This window comes from Hoplias malabaricus, chromosome 6, assembly GCF_029633855.1.
Source record: "Hoplias malabaricus isolate fHopMal1 chromosome 6, fHopMal1.hap1, whole genome shotgun sequence".
NCBI lineage: Eukaryota > Metazoa > Chordata > Actinopteri > Characiformes > Erythrinidae > Hoplias > Hoplias malabaricus.
The window spans coordinates 6912378-6929898 of NC_089805.1; the positions used below are offsets into that span (position 1 = coordinate 6912378).

The following is a 17521-nucleotide window of genomic DNA, read 5'->3' on the forward strand; positions in this document are numbered from 1 at the left end:
AGCTCTGAGAGGAAAAGTATTGTTCTGCTCATTTAATAATGTAGATATTGAAATGCTGCAGATGTTTAAAATGACTGTCCTTACTTACTGTTCATGCATTTGGAATCTACTGGGAATTGTGGCACAGCAAATAAAGCAAAGTTTCCTTTCATTATCATAATGTGTTTTGGTTCATTTGTGGGAGTATGTTATATGGTACATGGTAATGAATTTTTTAAAACGGTGTGTGTGTGTGTGTGTGTATGTTTGTGTTTGTTTGCATTTTCGTGGATGTTAACTTGCTGTGCTCCTGTGGGGCGTCTACAGGTGTGAGTCAGAATGAGTCATCAGAGCAGCAGCCGACCCACACACACACACACACACAAATACACACACACACACATCCTTAGTGGTCATGTTTTTCCTCTCAAATAGCTATCAGCTGTGCTCAAACACTCCCACACATCATCTACGTATGTTCCCACACATGCAGCATGCGCAGACACACACACACACACACCATACAAAAAAATCTATCCGCTGTTCAGCTGTCTATCATGTCAGCTCCATTTTGTTGAATAAAACATGAAAAACACATAACCATTGCTAGTCAAGGTTGCAAAGCATGGACAAAATACTAGAACAGTGAATGTGTTTGATCCTGCCTTCACTCTTATACTCACTTTCAAACACCAGGTAACTGTTTAAAAAAGGCCTAAAACTGTGTGTGTAGTTCAAAACGAGATGTGATATAGACCTCTGAGATTGTGTCATGGTTCTTTAGCTGGTGCCATGTCCATAGTAGGATCAGTAGATCTATGATGTTTTTCTTTCTTAGGAAAATGATTGGTGTTTTTGATATTTTCAAGGTATTGAATATGATATGATGATTCAAATGGTCAAACCACCACACAACCACATGGAAATAATGTTCCTGAAGGAGGCCCTTCAAACGGGGTTTGGGCAGGGTAAAAAGGCTGGTTTTAAATTGAGAGGATACATTTGCATATTTAAATGATATCAGTATTATCATAATAGTATTATAGGAATGTCATAAATGTATCATTATGCACAAGCTAGTATAGTGACATGTGTGTACATGCATTTGTGTGTGTGTGTGTGTGTTTTCAGGTTTCACTCAGAAATTGGAGTAAACCTCTTAAGCATAGACTTATTACACTCTGCTCTTGTTCCACTAACACACAGCTCCGAGCTCCTTACATAATCTGCCTTCATCATATGTGTGTGTGTTTGTGTTTGTTTACCATTGGTAGCACAGTCTTTCACCTCAAACACTTTTTATTAAGCCATACTAACGCTTTTGACCATAAATCCACTGTGATTTAAATACACACACAGGCTCTAACACACAGACATACACAGACAAACACACACACACACACAAATAGGTACAATACAGACAAGACTTGCATAGTTACCCCGTTTCTGTTTAATTTTTTACCAGCTATGTTTTTCTTGTGTCTGAACACAGTGCTAAATATGTTAAACATATATAGATGTGTGCAAATATAGACAGCAACATATAAAGTGTGCGTGTGTGTTTATGTGACTAGTAGCTGTCCATGGTCCTGTTGACTTTAAAGGGGTGTTCCACCAATTGAATATTTTTCGGCAAAATACAGGATTGTGACGTGAACTAAATCAATTTAATTTCTCTTTCTCAGCCTCTGAACCCAATCTGAAGGTGCGCTCCCGATTAAAACAAAAGGTAGCTGAAAGGAGGAGCAGTCCTTTGCTTCGCCGCAAAGATGGCACTGTAATCAGCACCTTCAAGAAGAGAGCCATCGAGATCTCAGGTAAACAAATACATAAAGAAAAAATGGATTCTGTGTTAAAGGGAAAAAATTGAAATGAGATGTATCATATTTTCCCATTATTTACTTTCCTTTTATTCTTTGTTTCTCCGTATACACTGTATACACTGTATACACTGGAGCTGGACACCTGATGTAGTTCTTTAGCAAAGAAAGTTTACAAAATCCAAAGAAGGCACTGTGTGTGCATAAAGGGTCATAAATACAGGTGATGATTTAGTTCAGATGTTTCCCTTCATTTTCAAATGACTGTCGTTTTAAGACTTGGCATTGCCACAACATAAAAACAGTCACTAATTATCAGTGCACTAATTCTGATATTTTTTGTCAGTATTAATAGTGATAGTCAATATGGTCTGTGCCCTATTTTTGCTGTATCTGTTAATATAAATGAAACACACCCGTACTTAAAATAAAGCCTCGGCTGTGTTATTGAATAGCACAGCATAATTCACACTAGCAGGCTGTTGCAAGAAATAACTCAAGCATTATCTGTGTGTGTCAGTTCTGTGGCATACATGACCAGAGTGTGGTGAGTGGAGGGTAGGTCCTGCTGTTGACATGGCCCTGACCCCATCCGGTTCATTGCTAATGCGGATGCCTGAGCTCAGAGAGGCTAAGAATAGCCCTTTAAGAGAGGCTAGTTTTAATGGTGGCCTGCAGGAACACTGTCCATGCGGTGGCAGATGTGTGTAGATGAAATGGAGCATGATAGGCCTTAGTCCACCCAGTTTAGATAAAGACAGAAACTGCTTGTGTGGATGAGGTTTGATAAGGGGCTTAAACCACCTAAATCTGACCCAGAATTGGTTTACATTTGCACTAGAACTATGAGTATAATGAGGCCAACTGGTACTTAAATTTAATTCTCTAACAGCTAGCGTTATGTAAACTGCATGCTTGAATCATTGCTCTTGGATTAAACAATGTCTGGCTGCTAATATAAACTATGATGTACAAATGTAATTCATTAATGACATTAAAGTGTTAATGACATTATTTTAATGCCATTTACACAGTCTTACACTGAAAAAAACGACTTTCTGAATTTGCTTAATTTTTTTTGTCATCTAGATCCAGAGATATAACACATACTCGTTCTCAGTTTTTATTCATTCATTCATTATCTGTAACCGCTTATCCAATTCAGGGTCGCGGTGGGTCCAGAGCCTACCTGGAATCATTAGGTGCAAGGCAGGAATACACCCTGGAGGGGGCGCCAGTCCTTCACAGGGCAACACAGACACACACACACACTCACTCACACCTACGGACACTTTTGAGTCGCCAATCCACCTACCAACGTGTGTTTTTGGACTGTGGGAGGAAACCGGAGAACCCGGAGACAGGGAGAACACACCACACTCCTCACAGACAGTCACCCGGAGGAAATCCACGCAGACACAGGGGAGAACACACCACACTCCTCACAGACAGTCACCCGGAGGAAATCTACGCAGACACAGGGAGAACACACCACACTCCTCACAGTCACCCGGAGGAAACCCACACAGACACAGGGAGAACACACCACTCTCCTCACAGACAGTCACCCGGAGGAAATCCACGCAGACACAGGGAGAACACACCACACTCCTCACAGTCACCCGGAGGAAACCCACACAGACACAGGGAGAACACACCACTCTCCTCACAGACAGTCACCCGGAGCGGGAATTGAACCCACAACCTCCAGGCCCCTGGAGCTGTGTGACTGCGACTCTACCTGCTGCGCCACCGTGCTGCCCTTCTCAGTTTTTATATCTGGATGTATATGATTAAATTTCATGATTTCATTTTAATAGCAAGAATTTCCAGAACCATCGCTACTACCAGCAACAAAATAGCAAATCATAAAATATTTAAAAGCTTTACTGGTGTTGATATGTGTGTGTGTGTGTTTTTTTTTAGTCTCCTCGATGTGCAGCAGTGCCCCTGGCTCTGGCCCCAGCTCCCCCAATAGCTCTAACAGTGCCATAGCTGAGAACGGTTCCAGCGGCTCCGTCCCAAACATCCATGCTGAGGTGAGCAAAAGCATCATGTTCACATGCAAATGTCCATTAATGCTACACCAACAGCAAACCCTTCTTAAGAACATGCCAGACCATGAAAGACAACCTAACACTATGGGTTTTAGTGAGAGGAGTTGTTTTTGAAAAAAGCTTTCCTAGGTGCCTATCTTCAGTCAGCTTTATTTGAATATTCTATGCTAGTTTAGTTTTTGTGGAGTATTGTTTGAGTCTAGTTCCTAGCTCTACTGAAGAGTAATATTAGGATGCACAGCTCTGTGCAATGTGTAGATATTTTGGGGAGACTCTGATGAAACCCCTGAAACCATTCCCTCTACCTCTACAAAGTGCATCTTTGCAGCAGTACAAATTAGGCTTTATAGGTGTGGAATGAGTAACACTGCAGGGGTGCTGCACTGACCGTGTCCACTACCAAGCAGAGCTTCGTAACCTTGAAAGTGTGTGCGTGTGTGTGTGTGTCTGTGTGTGTGTGTTTTCCAGAACACTAACTGTAGGGCAGGAACATTGCAGATAGACTGCCTACAGTGACATATTAAACACAAACACACACACTCACATTTAGCATGTATGTGTGCAACTCAATGCTAATGCTAGTATGAAATGCTAGTGTCATATTACAGATGGTTTCATAGGGATCAAGTGATCTATATTAGTGATACTTCACTCTGCCAGTCTGAGTTTTTCCCGATAAGATTTGAGCTCAGTGAATCTTTGCACTGTGTTCAACTTTAGGCTGAACATGCAGATTGTCGAAGCATGCATCTTTTAGCATTCCTTACTTGCTATTTATAAACAAGACAGACTGCACGGTGCAAGTCATTTGGCAGGAGTTTGCCAGGTTTCTAAGCGCGATGCTAGCTCCTTGACTGACCACAGGTCCACATGAATCGCCCCACTGCTCCCATCATTTCTCATACACTTTTTCAGTTTAATGTGATATGCTAGTGTCAGGTATATAAATATGTGATATGATGTTCAGTTATGTTTGTTCAAGTATCCTGTTTTAGTTAAGTACAAATTTAGACAGAATTATTTTAGTATTAAATAGATTTAAAAGCCATGACCTAATTTGCCAGTGCTGTTTAAAGTTATTGAGGTACAGTCACAAAGGCCAGAGCACTCAGAACGTGGTGTTATGGCTAAAACATAACATCCAGGTGTGGTGCTGTTGATGACAGGTTGTTTCAGTTTCCCAATATAGCTTTATAGTTTATACGTCATGACTTATTTTTATACGTCATTGTTGTCAGGGGAACCAGTAATCGTTAGGTTGACAAATGTTATTTTATTTCCTCTCGGTGTATTTTTGAGTCCTGTGTACTTGTTATTTTTACAACCAGAGCTCGCTGCCTGCCTCTAATCAATCTCCTTTATGCCTTATGCCCCTCCCCCCCACATAAGTAGGGCAACAAATATAACACACGTCAGTCTCGTCAGCCAGTGATTTTCTGCCTCTTGATTAGCTCGATCGCTACCATTCTCTGCAAGCAGCCGATGACATAACCAGTGGTCCGTTATTGCCACAGCTCATATGTGAGCATATTCGTACCCCAGTTTTTAAATAGCCACTGGAGATCTTTATTCTACAGCCACCTCTGTTGGAAGAGAGTGGGCATGTGAAGGGTAGAAGCAATGATGTCATCATTATGTTGCGCTTAAATTTCAATTAAATGACATGTCCAGTAACTACATGTGTTTAAGGTTTAGAAATCCCTCTTGCATTGGGCTGTGGAGAAGGGGAACTAACATTATCCAATAACTTTGCGGTGCCGTTTATGTTTGTTGTTCATCATTTGCCATCACCACCTTACCTCACTAATGTTCCTGTGGTGGAATGGCATCGAACCTTTGTACAAATGTTCCATCATGAAATGTAAAGCCCTCTCAGAGGAGAAGAAACCCTTACTACAGCAAAGAAACAGGACAAACTGCGTATTAATCCCCTTCATTCTGGAAGAAATCAATGAGGCCACAAATGTTGGCTTTAAAGTGTATTACTGGAAACTTTATGGATGGCTGTGTAGTTATACAGCTGTAGTAAAATGTTTCTGACATCATTGCTGCTGTAGCCAGGACAGTAAATATGTCTTTTTTAAGGGGGAGTGTTGTTTTCAAACTGGGAGTTTTGTTGAGTCAGAACCAGAGTGATGACAAACTTCCACTGCGCGTCTGCAGCTGATTCATAGCATCAGGAGAACGCATTTGTGTTGTAAATGTTCTGCAGAATTAAAAAAATAATAAAAACTGAGTACGAGTTTTGCTTTTGGCTGCTGAATGGCAGGGTGAAAGGACACTGCTGCGAGTGATTTAGCTATTTCCACTCAGAACACGTTCTTTCATCAAGCTTCATCGAGCTGGTGGACTGGGGGTCACCACCGCTGCCACAAAAACACTTCACAACCTGTGCCGGTCATTGAGCCCAGTCACCTAGTTAGTGATTCAGCCCCAGCACCAGCTGTAAGCAGTGATAATAAATAGGAAAGACCTTGAACACTGCCTTCGATTTGTCCATTTAAAGCTGGAGTGCACTGGTTCAGCTGGTTCACCTGTTTTGAAGATTTTGCCCCTGTAAAATTTTTTTGTGTGATTTAAAATATATTAAAAAATAAAAACAACCACAGACCATCTTCATGCTTTTAATTTTTTTTGTAACACCTCTGTGCCCCCCCCTCTCTCTCTCCCTCTCACTGCCTATCTCCTTCTCTCTGTTCGCAGCAGCTGCGTTCTCTGCACCAGTCTTTGAATGCAGACGGGACTGCAAGCCCCCTCAGCTTGTACACCTCTCCGTCTTTGCCCAACATCTCTCTGGGCCTGCCAGCAAATGCCCACATCACCGTGAGTCTTTACAGCACACACTGAATGTCTTACAAGGGATGTCCTGTTCAGGTTTTAACCATCAAATGAATGAACAACCAGTGCTACTGCTTATAAAACAGTGTATGAAATGGAATTAAAGTAAAGTGGAATTTTTTACTGCTAAATTGGTGGCTATAAGCTTATATTACTTCTCAGTTACAATAGCCTTGTAGCTACACTACTGTGCTTGATCTTACTTACCTATATATATATAGTACATGTTGCTGTGTACTATGCAGTATACCACCACCAATTGCTGGAAACTGTACTTTTAAGGGTTAATGCTGTTAACACTGTAATCCCCAGGCCCCACAGAAGCTAAGCGTTCAGCAGGATGCGGAAAGACAGGCTCTTCAGTCACTGCGGCAAGGAGGGGCTTTAACAGGGAAGTTCGTGAGCACCTCGTCCCTACCGGCCCACGACCCAGATCCCCCAGCCCCCACGAACAGCCACAGCACACACTCCTCCCTCCTGCAGCATGTTCTGCTGCTGGAACAGGCCCGCCAGCAGAGCGCCTTGCTTGCAGGTACACACACTCACTGTCACGCATCTTAGCTTGGGCTCCTATTTACTCTCACACACTCAGTTATGCAAGTACTACCAACACTTACACATGCCAGATAAACAACCTGCTCACTGGTGCATTCATAAACACACACACAAAGCCATCCACACACATATATTACATGTGTTCTGTGCAGAGGTTATGGCACATAACCCATAGATATATGTCCCATAGATATTTGTTCCTTGTGCAGGATGAGTGCTTATTTTTATTCAATGCAAAATGTAATTTGACCCAAGTAGTCTAAACCTTTGCGTATGAGTGAGTGTCTATCGTGATAGCTTTATTTTCTCTTGTCGTGCCTCTACGTACATCCTGAAAATCAAAATGGTTTTGAACATTGCTCATTTTTAAAACATAATTTATATGCAGTCTTTCTTTAGTATGACTGTTGTAGTAAATAAACAGGCTTCTATTGTTGCTCTATTGTCGAAAACAGTCCATTACAACCAGACATCGTTATTTATCAAACAGAATCTGAATGATGGAATCTGGGAATTTAATCTGGGATTAGCTTTAGATTTAGAGAACTCTTGTAATTGTGGGGCATGCAAGTAAAGGCATAAATACAAATACAAGCTTAACAAGCACCCACATTTAGACTCAGGTGAAGTAAAATTTGGATTTATATTGACCATATCTTCAAGTGTATTCTGACCATATGATGCACCGAAATCCTTTGTATTATGCACAGGACAACTATCTATACTCTACCTTTTTATAAACCCTTTTTCAGAGCACTGGCCTAGAGTTTGTGATGGTTTCTAATTCTGACTAGTGTAGGCAGGGCTTTAAATTCACTGTGTGCAACATCCGTGGGCTGCACACATTGGACTTCTTGAACTTTGGTGCTTACTGTGTTAAGAGAATCGTTTGATCCACTTTAAAACGACATTCAAGAGTGCCAGAAGAGTCAAGTATCAGGGTTAATCCATGACTTAGATGGCTTCGGAGTATGTTGGAGAAGCCAGCTAGTGTTGTTTTAGAGGTAAACCTGTATAAACGTGAAAACATAATGAATATGAGTGTCGTCCTTCCATCATAAATGAACACATGCCAAAGATCTGGGGGATGATTAGCTGTTAAAATGTTTTTATCCATCATTTTACATATTGAAGAAAAAGTTTAGATATCATCTTGTTTTTTGTAAAAACCTTGACAGAATTGGTATCTTGGGATTTATGCCTAAGGACACAGTATTTATTATTGTTCTAATACAGCCTGTCAGGTGTTAAGCCATTTTAGGTCCAAATTGTTTCAGTAATGATTTAAACACAGTTTGGAAGGTAGATCTGGTAGAAAACGGTTAAAATAGATAGCCTGAATTGCTCCGCCTACTTTTGGAAATCAAATTTTACTTCTCATAAGTAGTGCATGTCATGTGTGCGTTAACATTACAGTAAAACGTCCTCAAACAAAGTTAATTTTCATCCCTGCCTTTCTTCTTCTCCTCCCCTCCCAGTGCCCATGTATGGCCAGTCGCCTTTGGTTACAGGCGAGCGGGTGTCCAATAACATGCGGACAGTGACCAAACTACCACGGCACCGTCCACTGAGCCGCACGCAGTCAGCTCCATTACCGCAGACACCTCAAGCCCTGCAGCACCTCGTCATGCAGCAGCAGCACCAGCACTTCCTGGAGAAGCAGAAACACTACCAGCTCAACAAGGTACGTTAATGTAGCATTATTATTTTTAGTTTTTAAATGTTTTGGACAAAGGCTGACTGTTATTACATTATTACCTCTGAGACATGTGAAGTGCCAACGCATATTTTCTTGCCTCTAATGCCTCAGAGTTGAGCGGCACGTCAGTAGGAGAACACTAATGGCCAGTACTGATATATCAGTCAGCTGCCCTGACTACAAACAATCTCAGTGATGGGTGACACCCAGAGATGTATCTTGATGATACTTAGAAAGAGCCAATGCTTAGAAAGTTCTGTCATCCAGGAGTCTGAATAAGCATGCTTAAATTTGAATCTGTGATTTCCCCATGATGGTGACATTAACGTCCTATTACTTTTCTATTGTGCATGACTTTCTTTGATTTGTGCCTTCAGTTTAATTGTTTACCGTCCCTACCTTTCTTTTAGATCCTTTCCAAAGGGGCGGAGCTTCCCCGCCAGCCTGCCACTCACCCAGAGGAGACAGAGGAGGAGCTTACAGAAACTGCAGAGATGCCAGATGAGAGAGGGGAGGTGCCCGAGCATGTGAGGGAGGGGCTACATAAAGAAAGTTCCGGTGAGACCACACCCCCTTCGGAGCGTGTGGTCCCACTGAAGGGTGAGAGCACGGAGAGCGACCTGGAGGAAGAGGACGATGAAGATGAAGCCATTGAGTTGAAGGAGTGTGATGAGGAGTCAGGCCTCTATGGCCAGGTAAGTAGAGCAAAGATAATGTTATTATTATATCACAGTTACGCCACAGTGTGATCAGTACGCCAGTGCCAATATCTCAAGTTATAGCAGTGCCTCTTGAGTATCAATGTTTATATATATATATATATATATATATATATATATATATATATATATATATATATATATATATATATATATATATATATATATATATATATATACGTTTCTACTGAACGTCCATGATAAACATTTGTTACTAATAAACTAATGAATGTGTACTCTACAAACATAATGCATCTGCTTATTGGTTTAGCTATGGAGACGTTGATGGATGACGGGATAGCTGGAGAGGGGATCTGGCACTGGAAAACAGTTTCTCAGTTTCTTCAAACAATTAATATACTTTCAGTAGTTCATTAAAGTTTGGACCTACTTTATAAGGCTGTAACTGGCCTTTATATTTTCATCAATAAGTCCTCCACTGTTCTATATTTAGCACTCCCCTTTCTTTCACTCTCTTATTCAGTTCCCTCTTTGCGTAATGTCAGATTCCTCTAGCACTTGCACTCTGACACGTTACAAAAGCAGCGCTGATGAAATGTGGCCGCATTGACGCACGGATCCAAGCGGCCGTTGATGACTGTCCTCAGCCAGAGCACAATGCTGCACTGAGAGTGAGAAATCTGTCAGCTTTAGCTGCTGACTCAGTGCCTCACAGCCACAAAGCTGGAGTACAAACACACACTTACTGCCACAACATATTCAGTGACACTAGACAGACTACTTTATATAGATTCTACAGGCACTGTAGCCCTAAATGTGTTACCGCTTAATTTACAGTCCAATTAATTAACTATTAGCAATTAAGAAACTATTATCAACAGTTTACTAACTATACATCTAACGTAAAAGTTTGGTTTTTCAATTTTATTTTAACTATTGAATTTGTTTGCTTACTGTCAGCTTCACATTCCTCTCAATCTCAAATCATCAAGTAAAAATATTTATGATTTTTTGCTGTTTTGGAATCAGTTACTTCTTCTCCTTCTTAATTTTCATCGATTTTCAGTACCAAGTAAATTTATTAATATATTTAATGACTGTAAATTTCCCTAAAACAATTCCCAGCCAATTTCCCAGCTCATATTTCTAGTTCACTGATATCAGTCAGGTGCTAATTTAGAGAAAGCATGATTATCACTAGTTATTACCAAAGCAGGGTGCAGTTCATTTCACTCATTATTTCTCAGTTGAAACTCAACGAAACAATTAGAGAAATAATGCAGAAAATTCATTTCTATCAAATTTTTTAACAAACAAACCATAAAAGCACACACCCAAAGCTGTGTGCATATACAAAATTAATTAATTTATAATTAATATAATAAAAAAAAAGGTAATTAATTATATAATAACAGTAATTTACAGTGTATAAATGTAATTAAATTTAAATAGTATACTAGGAAATTACCGTACCAGCTACAGACCCAAAGGTTACACATTCAGTTTTTATTTACTGTTCTAGTTTCCATTCAGTTTCATTTATAGAGCATTGGCTTGAAGCAACACAAGCAGGGAAAGGAGATGCTGCAGAGTTTAAGCAGCGGGATCACAGCTGGATTCATTAAGCAGCAGGATCCTTCGTTTTCTCGGTTGTGTCATATGTAATGAGCTCAGGGGCAAGTTTGCGGGGGTTTAGTGACGGAACAACAGTGGAGGGGGATCCCTCTCAGAGACAGCAAGGGTAAAAATAGATTCTTCGCCCCCAGAAAAAGACATAAGGTGGTGGTGGGGGGGGGGCATAGAGAGATGGGCGCTTTCCTTTCCTCCCACCAGTGAGTCACCCCACTGCGTCGTGTGCTGGGGAGAGCAAGTCAAGGAGGAGAGACATGAAACTGAGGCAGAAACAGAGCTAATAATTTGCCCTATGTGTTGCATCCACATAAATGGGACCAAAGGACAGTAATGTGATGTCATCAGAATGTTAACAGTGTTTTCATTATGTCATGGTTCTTACAAAATTGACTACAGTTGAGGCCTCACACCTGCCATACCAACATATAGCAAGTTGGGAGCTGGGCTGTAGCATCACTGTTATTACTTTGTTGGTGCCGACTGGAAACTTAAAACTGCAGCAATGAACATAGTGATTAGCATGCATTGTTGTATAAAACTGAAATGAGCAGGATTACTGAGGTAGCAGAAAACAACAGGTTGAAATTTGGTGTGTGGTGCTGTTAGTCACTCTGTTAATCTTGAAATAGTCAGAGTTCAAAAGTAAGAAGAAATCCTTAGACATGCTTTTTTCACAGAGCATGCTTTCAACGTGCTCAATTTTGGAAGTGTGTATTTGTGTTCTTGTAAACACAGCTCCAGAATCCTGGGATTGTGGGTTTGAGCCCTGCTCCGGGTGACTGTCTGTGAGGAGTTTGGTGTGTTCTCCCTGTGTCTGCGTGGGTTTCCTCCAGGTGACTGTCTGTGAGAAGTGTGGTGTGTTCTCCCTGTGTCTGCGTGGGTTTCCTCCAGGTGACTGTCTGTGAGGAGTGTGGTGTGTCCTCCCTGTGTCTGCATGGGTTTTCTTTGGGTGACTGTCTGTGAGGAGTGTGGTGTGTTCTCCCTGTGTCTGTATGGGTTTCCTCCAGGTGACTGTCTGTGAGGAGTGTGGTGTGTTCTCCCTGTGTCTGTGTGGGTTTCCTCCAGGTGACTGTTGGTGAGGAGTGTGGTGTGTTCTCCCTGTTTCCGCGTGGGTTTCCTCCGGGTGCTCGGGTTTCCTCCCACGGCCAATTCAATGATTGAATGTGTGAGTCTGTGTGTCACCCTGTGTAGGACAGGTGCCCCCTCCAGGGTGTGTTTCTGCCTTGCCACCTGTGATACCGGGTAGGCTCCGGACCCACCGCATCTCTGAACTGGATAAGCGCTTACAGACAATGAATGAACAGATGAATAAACACCAAAAGCTATTCAAAGCCTGTATGAGGTAGTCAGGATTAAACATGACAAACTGGTCTCAGATCAGCTGAGAACTGCATCTCGGTGTAAGCTCAGTTGCTCAGAATGCAAAGGAATGTAATACATCAGAACCATGATCTCATAAATGGTCTCATGATCTCATGGTTCTGCTTCGGAAATCTAGCAGCAGTGAATACTCTTGGTTAGTATCAACAGGCTGCTTCTTCCCAAAATGCCTAGTTCATGATAGAAAAGGGTTTTCAGTGGGGAATTTTTATAAATAGAGAAAAGGCTACAGTTTATCTGTGTCTGAATAAGATCAGCTCTCTGCCCTTGGATTTGTGAAGCATGCTTTGTGTGTGTGTGTGTGTGTGTGTGTGTGTGTGTGTGTGTGTGTGTGTGTGTGTGTGTGTGTGTGTGTGTGTGTGTGTGTGTGTGTGTGGATTGTAATGGACGGTAATGACAGGACTACTGCAGTGAATCACACATTTGTGTGTATCGGTACGCATTCATTTGCATAACAGGCAAATTCAGTCTGCAGTGGAGTGTGCACACTCGCACTGTGTGCACAGGGGAGGAGAGAGATACAGTGAATGAGGGATGGAAAGTGAATGAGAGAAGATGAATGAGAGGGTGGGGGAGTGATGAAGAGAGAGTGTAACTGATAGTGAGTTTGTATAACATTGAAACACTGGGAATAGGAAGCAGAGAGAGAGAGAGCGAGAGAGAGAATGAACAAGGGGAGAAGACAGAACATATGAAAGTGATAGTGACAAGAAAAAAGCACATGTAAAAAAGAGGGATAATAAAAGAGTCAGAAAGAGAGTGGTAGTGAAGACACAATAAAAAATAGTGAGAGCAAGTAAATTGAGAGTTGGAAAGAGTGATACAGCGATACAGCGAGAGAGGAATAGGAGCAGTCAGTAGAAAGAAAGCTGGGGAGAGGAGAAAGAGAGAGAGAGAGAGAGAGAGAGAGAGAGAGAGAGAGCAACTCCCCCCTCTTCAAGCTGAGACCATTGAGAAAAAAATTTCAAAAGAGCACAACATTAACATTCATCCTGCATCCTCAACTTCCTCATACTGCAGCACACACACACACACACACACACACACACCCTGCAGTGCGCTTTTCCTTCTTTTCTGTGAATGGAGCATCTCTGACTCATCTCTCCTCAGTGAATCATCCAGCCCCCGCCTTCACTGCCCTGCACTTCACACCCAATCACAGCCCACCACGGCTGTGTGTGTGTGTGTGTGTGTGCGCGTGTTTGTTTGTTTGTTTGTGTGTATGTTTAAGGATGTGTATATTCATCTCATTGAGACAGTGTCTTCTAAAACACCTTAGTGGTCTGTCACAGGTATTAGAGATTATGCATGTTTGATGAGATGTGTGTGTGTTTGAGAGAGAAAGAGAGAGAGAGTGAGAGATAGAGAGGGGGAGAGTGAGAGATGTGCTTCTATGCATTTGTGTGCCACTTCTTCACTCGTCTGCCCCAGTGTCTTGAATACAAATGGGATCCTAGTCACCAAGCAAAAGGGAGACAGAGAGAGATACAGACTAAGATGCAGACCATGAGACTGAGACATCCTGCAAGAGAGAGAGATCCTGAATTTAAAAAACATGCGTGGGTGTACTATATGTGTAATTGTGCAGTAGCTGCATTAAAAGGTAGCAGCAAAGTTTTCTCTCTCTCTCTGTTTCTCTGATATAAAGCAGGCAGGCTGCTGTTTACAACAAGGATATCTTTAAGTAGTTTTTTGGCAGTTAGAGATGCTCTCTCCAGGCTGTGTTTAGTCTGAACACTGCTAAATATAGACACACACACACACACACCACACTTTTTTTTTTTCAATTATTCTCTCTCTCTCTCTCTCTCTCTCTCTCTCTCTCTCTCTCTCTCAGGCAATAGCAGTAGAGCAGCAAAATTTCCTAAAATGAATAGCTGCTGTTCTATGTCTGAGATTTATTAGCTATCAGCCTGTCCTTAAACTATGAGGTGTTAACACCCACTCTCGCAGCCAAATCTGTATTCTACATCTGCAAATCTGACATTTGGTTTGCATTCTGACCGCTCTACATGTCAACACTCAGTACAGAGCTCATTTATATCACTCTAATATCAGAATACTGATTACACGCTACTCAGGTAATTTGCTCATAAAGTGTTAATTTGGATTCTATTTAATATAATGGCATCTAGATAATATAGTCTTTAGTTTGAAAAAAAACAGTGGCGTTTTTTCCATATATATAATATCTGCATTTTAATCTTGGCTCTAGTTTTAAAAATTGACTGTAGTGAAGCAGTTGCTGGAAATTGAAATGAAGTAAACTGTAATCAGTCAATCAATCTGATAGATAGCAATACATCTGCTGTGTGGATAAAGTAAAATAAAGAGACCTGAACGAATTTCATTGTTTTTTTTTTGTTTTGTTTTTGATTGCAGTTCGCAGATCAGCAGCACCTGCAGCAGCTGAATGTATTCCAGGCTTCTTTGTCCATTACGGGAATGCCCCACAGGCCGCTGGGACGGGCACAGTCCTCCCCCATCACCTCCAGTCTTAAAGGAACGTCCATGGGTGAATTACCCATCAAGCACCTTTTCACTACAGGTAAAAAGCAGTTCTCTTTCCAGCGTGAATGTCTTCAGGCTCAGAAGAGCCCCTGTAGGTTTCTAACTTTGATTTGAAATTTGTATTTCTCTGGATAGGAAATAGTCTAAGTTTCTCATGGTATTTCTTTTATATCTCTCTGTGTCTCAGGGCTGGTATATGACACCCTCATGCTAAAGCATCAGTGCATGTGTGGGAACACACACATCCACCCTGAGCATGCGGGCCGAATCCAGAGTGTGTGGTCCAGGCTACAAGAGACTGGTCTGCTAGGCCGGTGTGAGGTCAGTGTTCTGGAAAAGAACTGCAGCTCTCAGCATCACCAGCATTGTCACATTTGTGCCTTTTTTTTTGCCCAGTTATCTTAGAGGAGAACGATAATGATTTTTAAAAATATCGTTCAGTGGTTCCCAGATAGCAGACACATTTGGACCAAGCCTATTTCACTTTTTTCTTTGCACGTACAGCTCAGTTACAGTGTTGTGTGGGCAGGGCATGGGCCAACTGTCATGATCCAGACTTGACTTGAGTTATGGCACATGTTGTGTGGGCCAAACATGGACCAGTTATTGAGATGGCCCAGATTTTTTCCACAACAAACCGTATATCTGGCCCATGTAAGGTGGGCCTGTGGTTGAGCTGAGGGAGCCAAATGTGGGCCAAACTAGACCTATACATGGGCCACATTTGGGAATTTATTGCTATCTGGATACGTCGTTCCTATAACTGTGACCAGTTCTGATTTGGTCAGCTTCTGTAGATTGAAGTCTGTAGTCTGAATCATTGTTTAATTTCATTGTTTATTTTTTGATTATTATTATTTATTTGATGTATTGCTGAACAAGTCCTTTTTTATTTTATAGCTTTTTAATCTCAACATGGAAGTGATCAATTTCTAAATCATTGAATACCTTCAGTTTCCAACTACAGAATAAAATCTGCAACTGTTTTACAGCTCTCCCTGTGCAAAGTTTGAATACGCCTGATATAAACCTGCAAATGTGTGTGTTTGTTTATTTGTGCAGAGGATCCGGGGCCGGAAGGCTACGCTGGATGAGATTCAGACAGTACACTCAGAGTATCACACGCTGCTGTATGGCACCAGCCCGCTCAACAGGCAGAAACTAGACAGCAAGAAGCTCTTAGGTGTGTGAAGGAAAGAGTGTGTTAATTTGTGTTTATGCTTTGCAGTAGAGATTGTAGAAATGAATAAGACAAGCTCACAAATATGGAACTTCTTTATTCAAAGTGAAATTTCGTAGGCTAAGGACCCACCATGACGCTGATCACGACAAAGTGAATGAATGAATCACTTCTTTGCACGTGAAGAACTAAGGGACTGTGCATTTCATTTTTGGTCTCTGGTGCATGTTTTTTCTCTTGGCTCCCATAACCCAAAAAGGGGTTCTCCCCCAAGCGCCCACTGACATGTCCATTAAATTCTTCCTCCGCTCACTTCCGGTCTGTTGCGCCACTGAAAGCAAACCTCTACTGACAGACGCTGGAGTATTTTTAGGCCCTAGACGGTCCTCCTCCGCCTATGAGTCACCAGCAGAGGGCAAGTGCGTGTGTGTGTGTGTGTGTTTTAGTGTAACAGAAATCAGCTGTAGGTTGTTGCACAGGGTGGAATTATACTTATTTGTGTGAAAATCTGCAAACTTGTAGATCTACACAGCTTTTGACTTTTAAAACAATCTGACAGCATTCTTGTTCATAATGTTGACATCTGCACTAGGGGGCAGTGTCTCGTTTCCCAGACCAGAATGTAGACATGAACAAACACTGAAAATGATGACCCCAGACAAAAGTTTCATGTTGCATCATGTTGCAAGAGAGAATAAATCGAAGGAGTAAAATATTGGATAAAATTAAGAAGAATATGACAACATAATCATTATAATGTGATGTCAAAACAAAAAGAGATTTTCATATCAAAGCATGAAAAGTATTGTGAAGTTAAGTATTGTGAAGTATTGTGTGGTGGTTTCTGCTCTCCCCTAAGTGGCTGCGTGCATTTCTTCTTGCTGCAATATGCTGATAGAGGAGTCACGGTGCAAGCACATTCATGTGGCACAGAGTGAAATATATTAGAGTAGAATCAGAGTATTCTAGAGGCTACCATGTCTGCTGTCATTATATAAATGAGGCACAGTGCTTTCTGTAATGTTAGAGGTGCTGTGTTTAGTTAAGGAGTGAGCACAAGTTTATTCATAACGTAGTTTTGATCGGTAAGAGCTTACGCATTTTATTTATCAGAGTAAAAACAAACATGATAGTATGTTTGTGATATTCCCATTCATGTATTTTGTTGTTATAAATGACAGTTTTTTTTA

General features: G+C 41.4%; 1 protein-coding gene across 4 annotated transcripts in view; it reads left to right on the top strand.

Moving 5' to 3' along the window:
- hdac5 (histone deacetylase 5) overlaps positions 1 to 17521 on the top strand; it is a 92539-nt gene that overhangs the window by 64160 nt on the left and 10858 nt on the right. For 3 of the 4 annotated variants that reach the window (XM_066673634.1, XM_066673636.1, XM_066673635.1), the window contains 9 exons: positions 1665 to 1796; positions 3726 to 3838; positions 6560 to 6679; positions 7007 to 7226; positions 8728 to 8933; positions 9359 to 9643; positions 15023 to 15188; positions 15339 to 15472; positions 16214 to 16334. In XM_066673634.1, coding sequence (XP_066529731.1) covers positions 1665 to 1796; positions 3726 to 3838; positions 6560 to 6679; positions 7007 to 7226; positions 8728 to 8933; positions 9359 to 9643; positions 15023 to 15188; positions 15339 to 15472; positions 16214 to 16334 — 1497 coding nt within the window. The remainder of the gene's footprint in view (positions 1 to 1664; positions 1797 to 3725; positions 3839 to 6559; positions 6680 to 7006; positions 7227 to 8727; positions 8934 to 9358; positions 9644 to 15022; positions 15189 to 15338; positions 15473 to 16213; positions 16335 to 17521) is intronic. The other variant, XM_066673637.1, reaches the window with a different exon arrangement.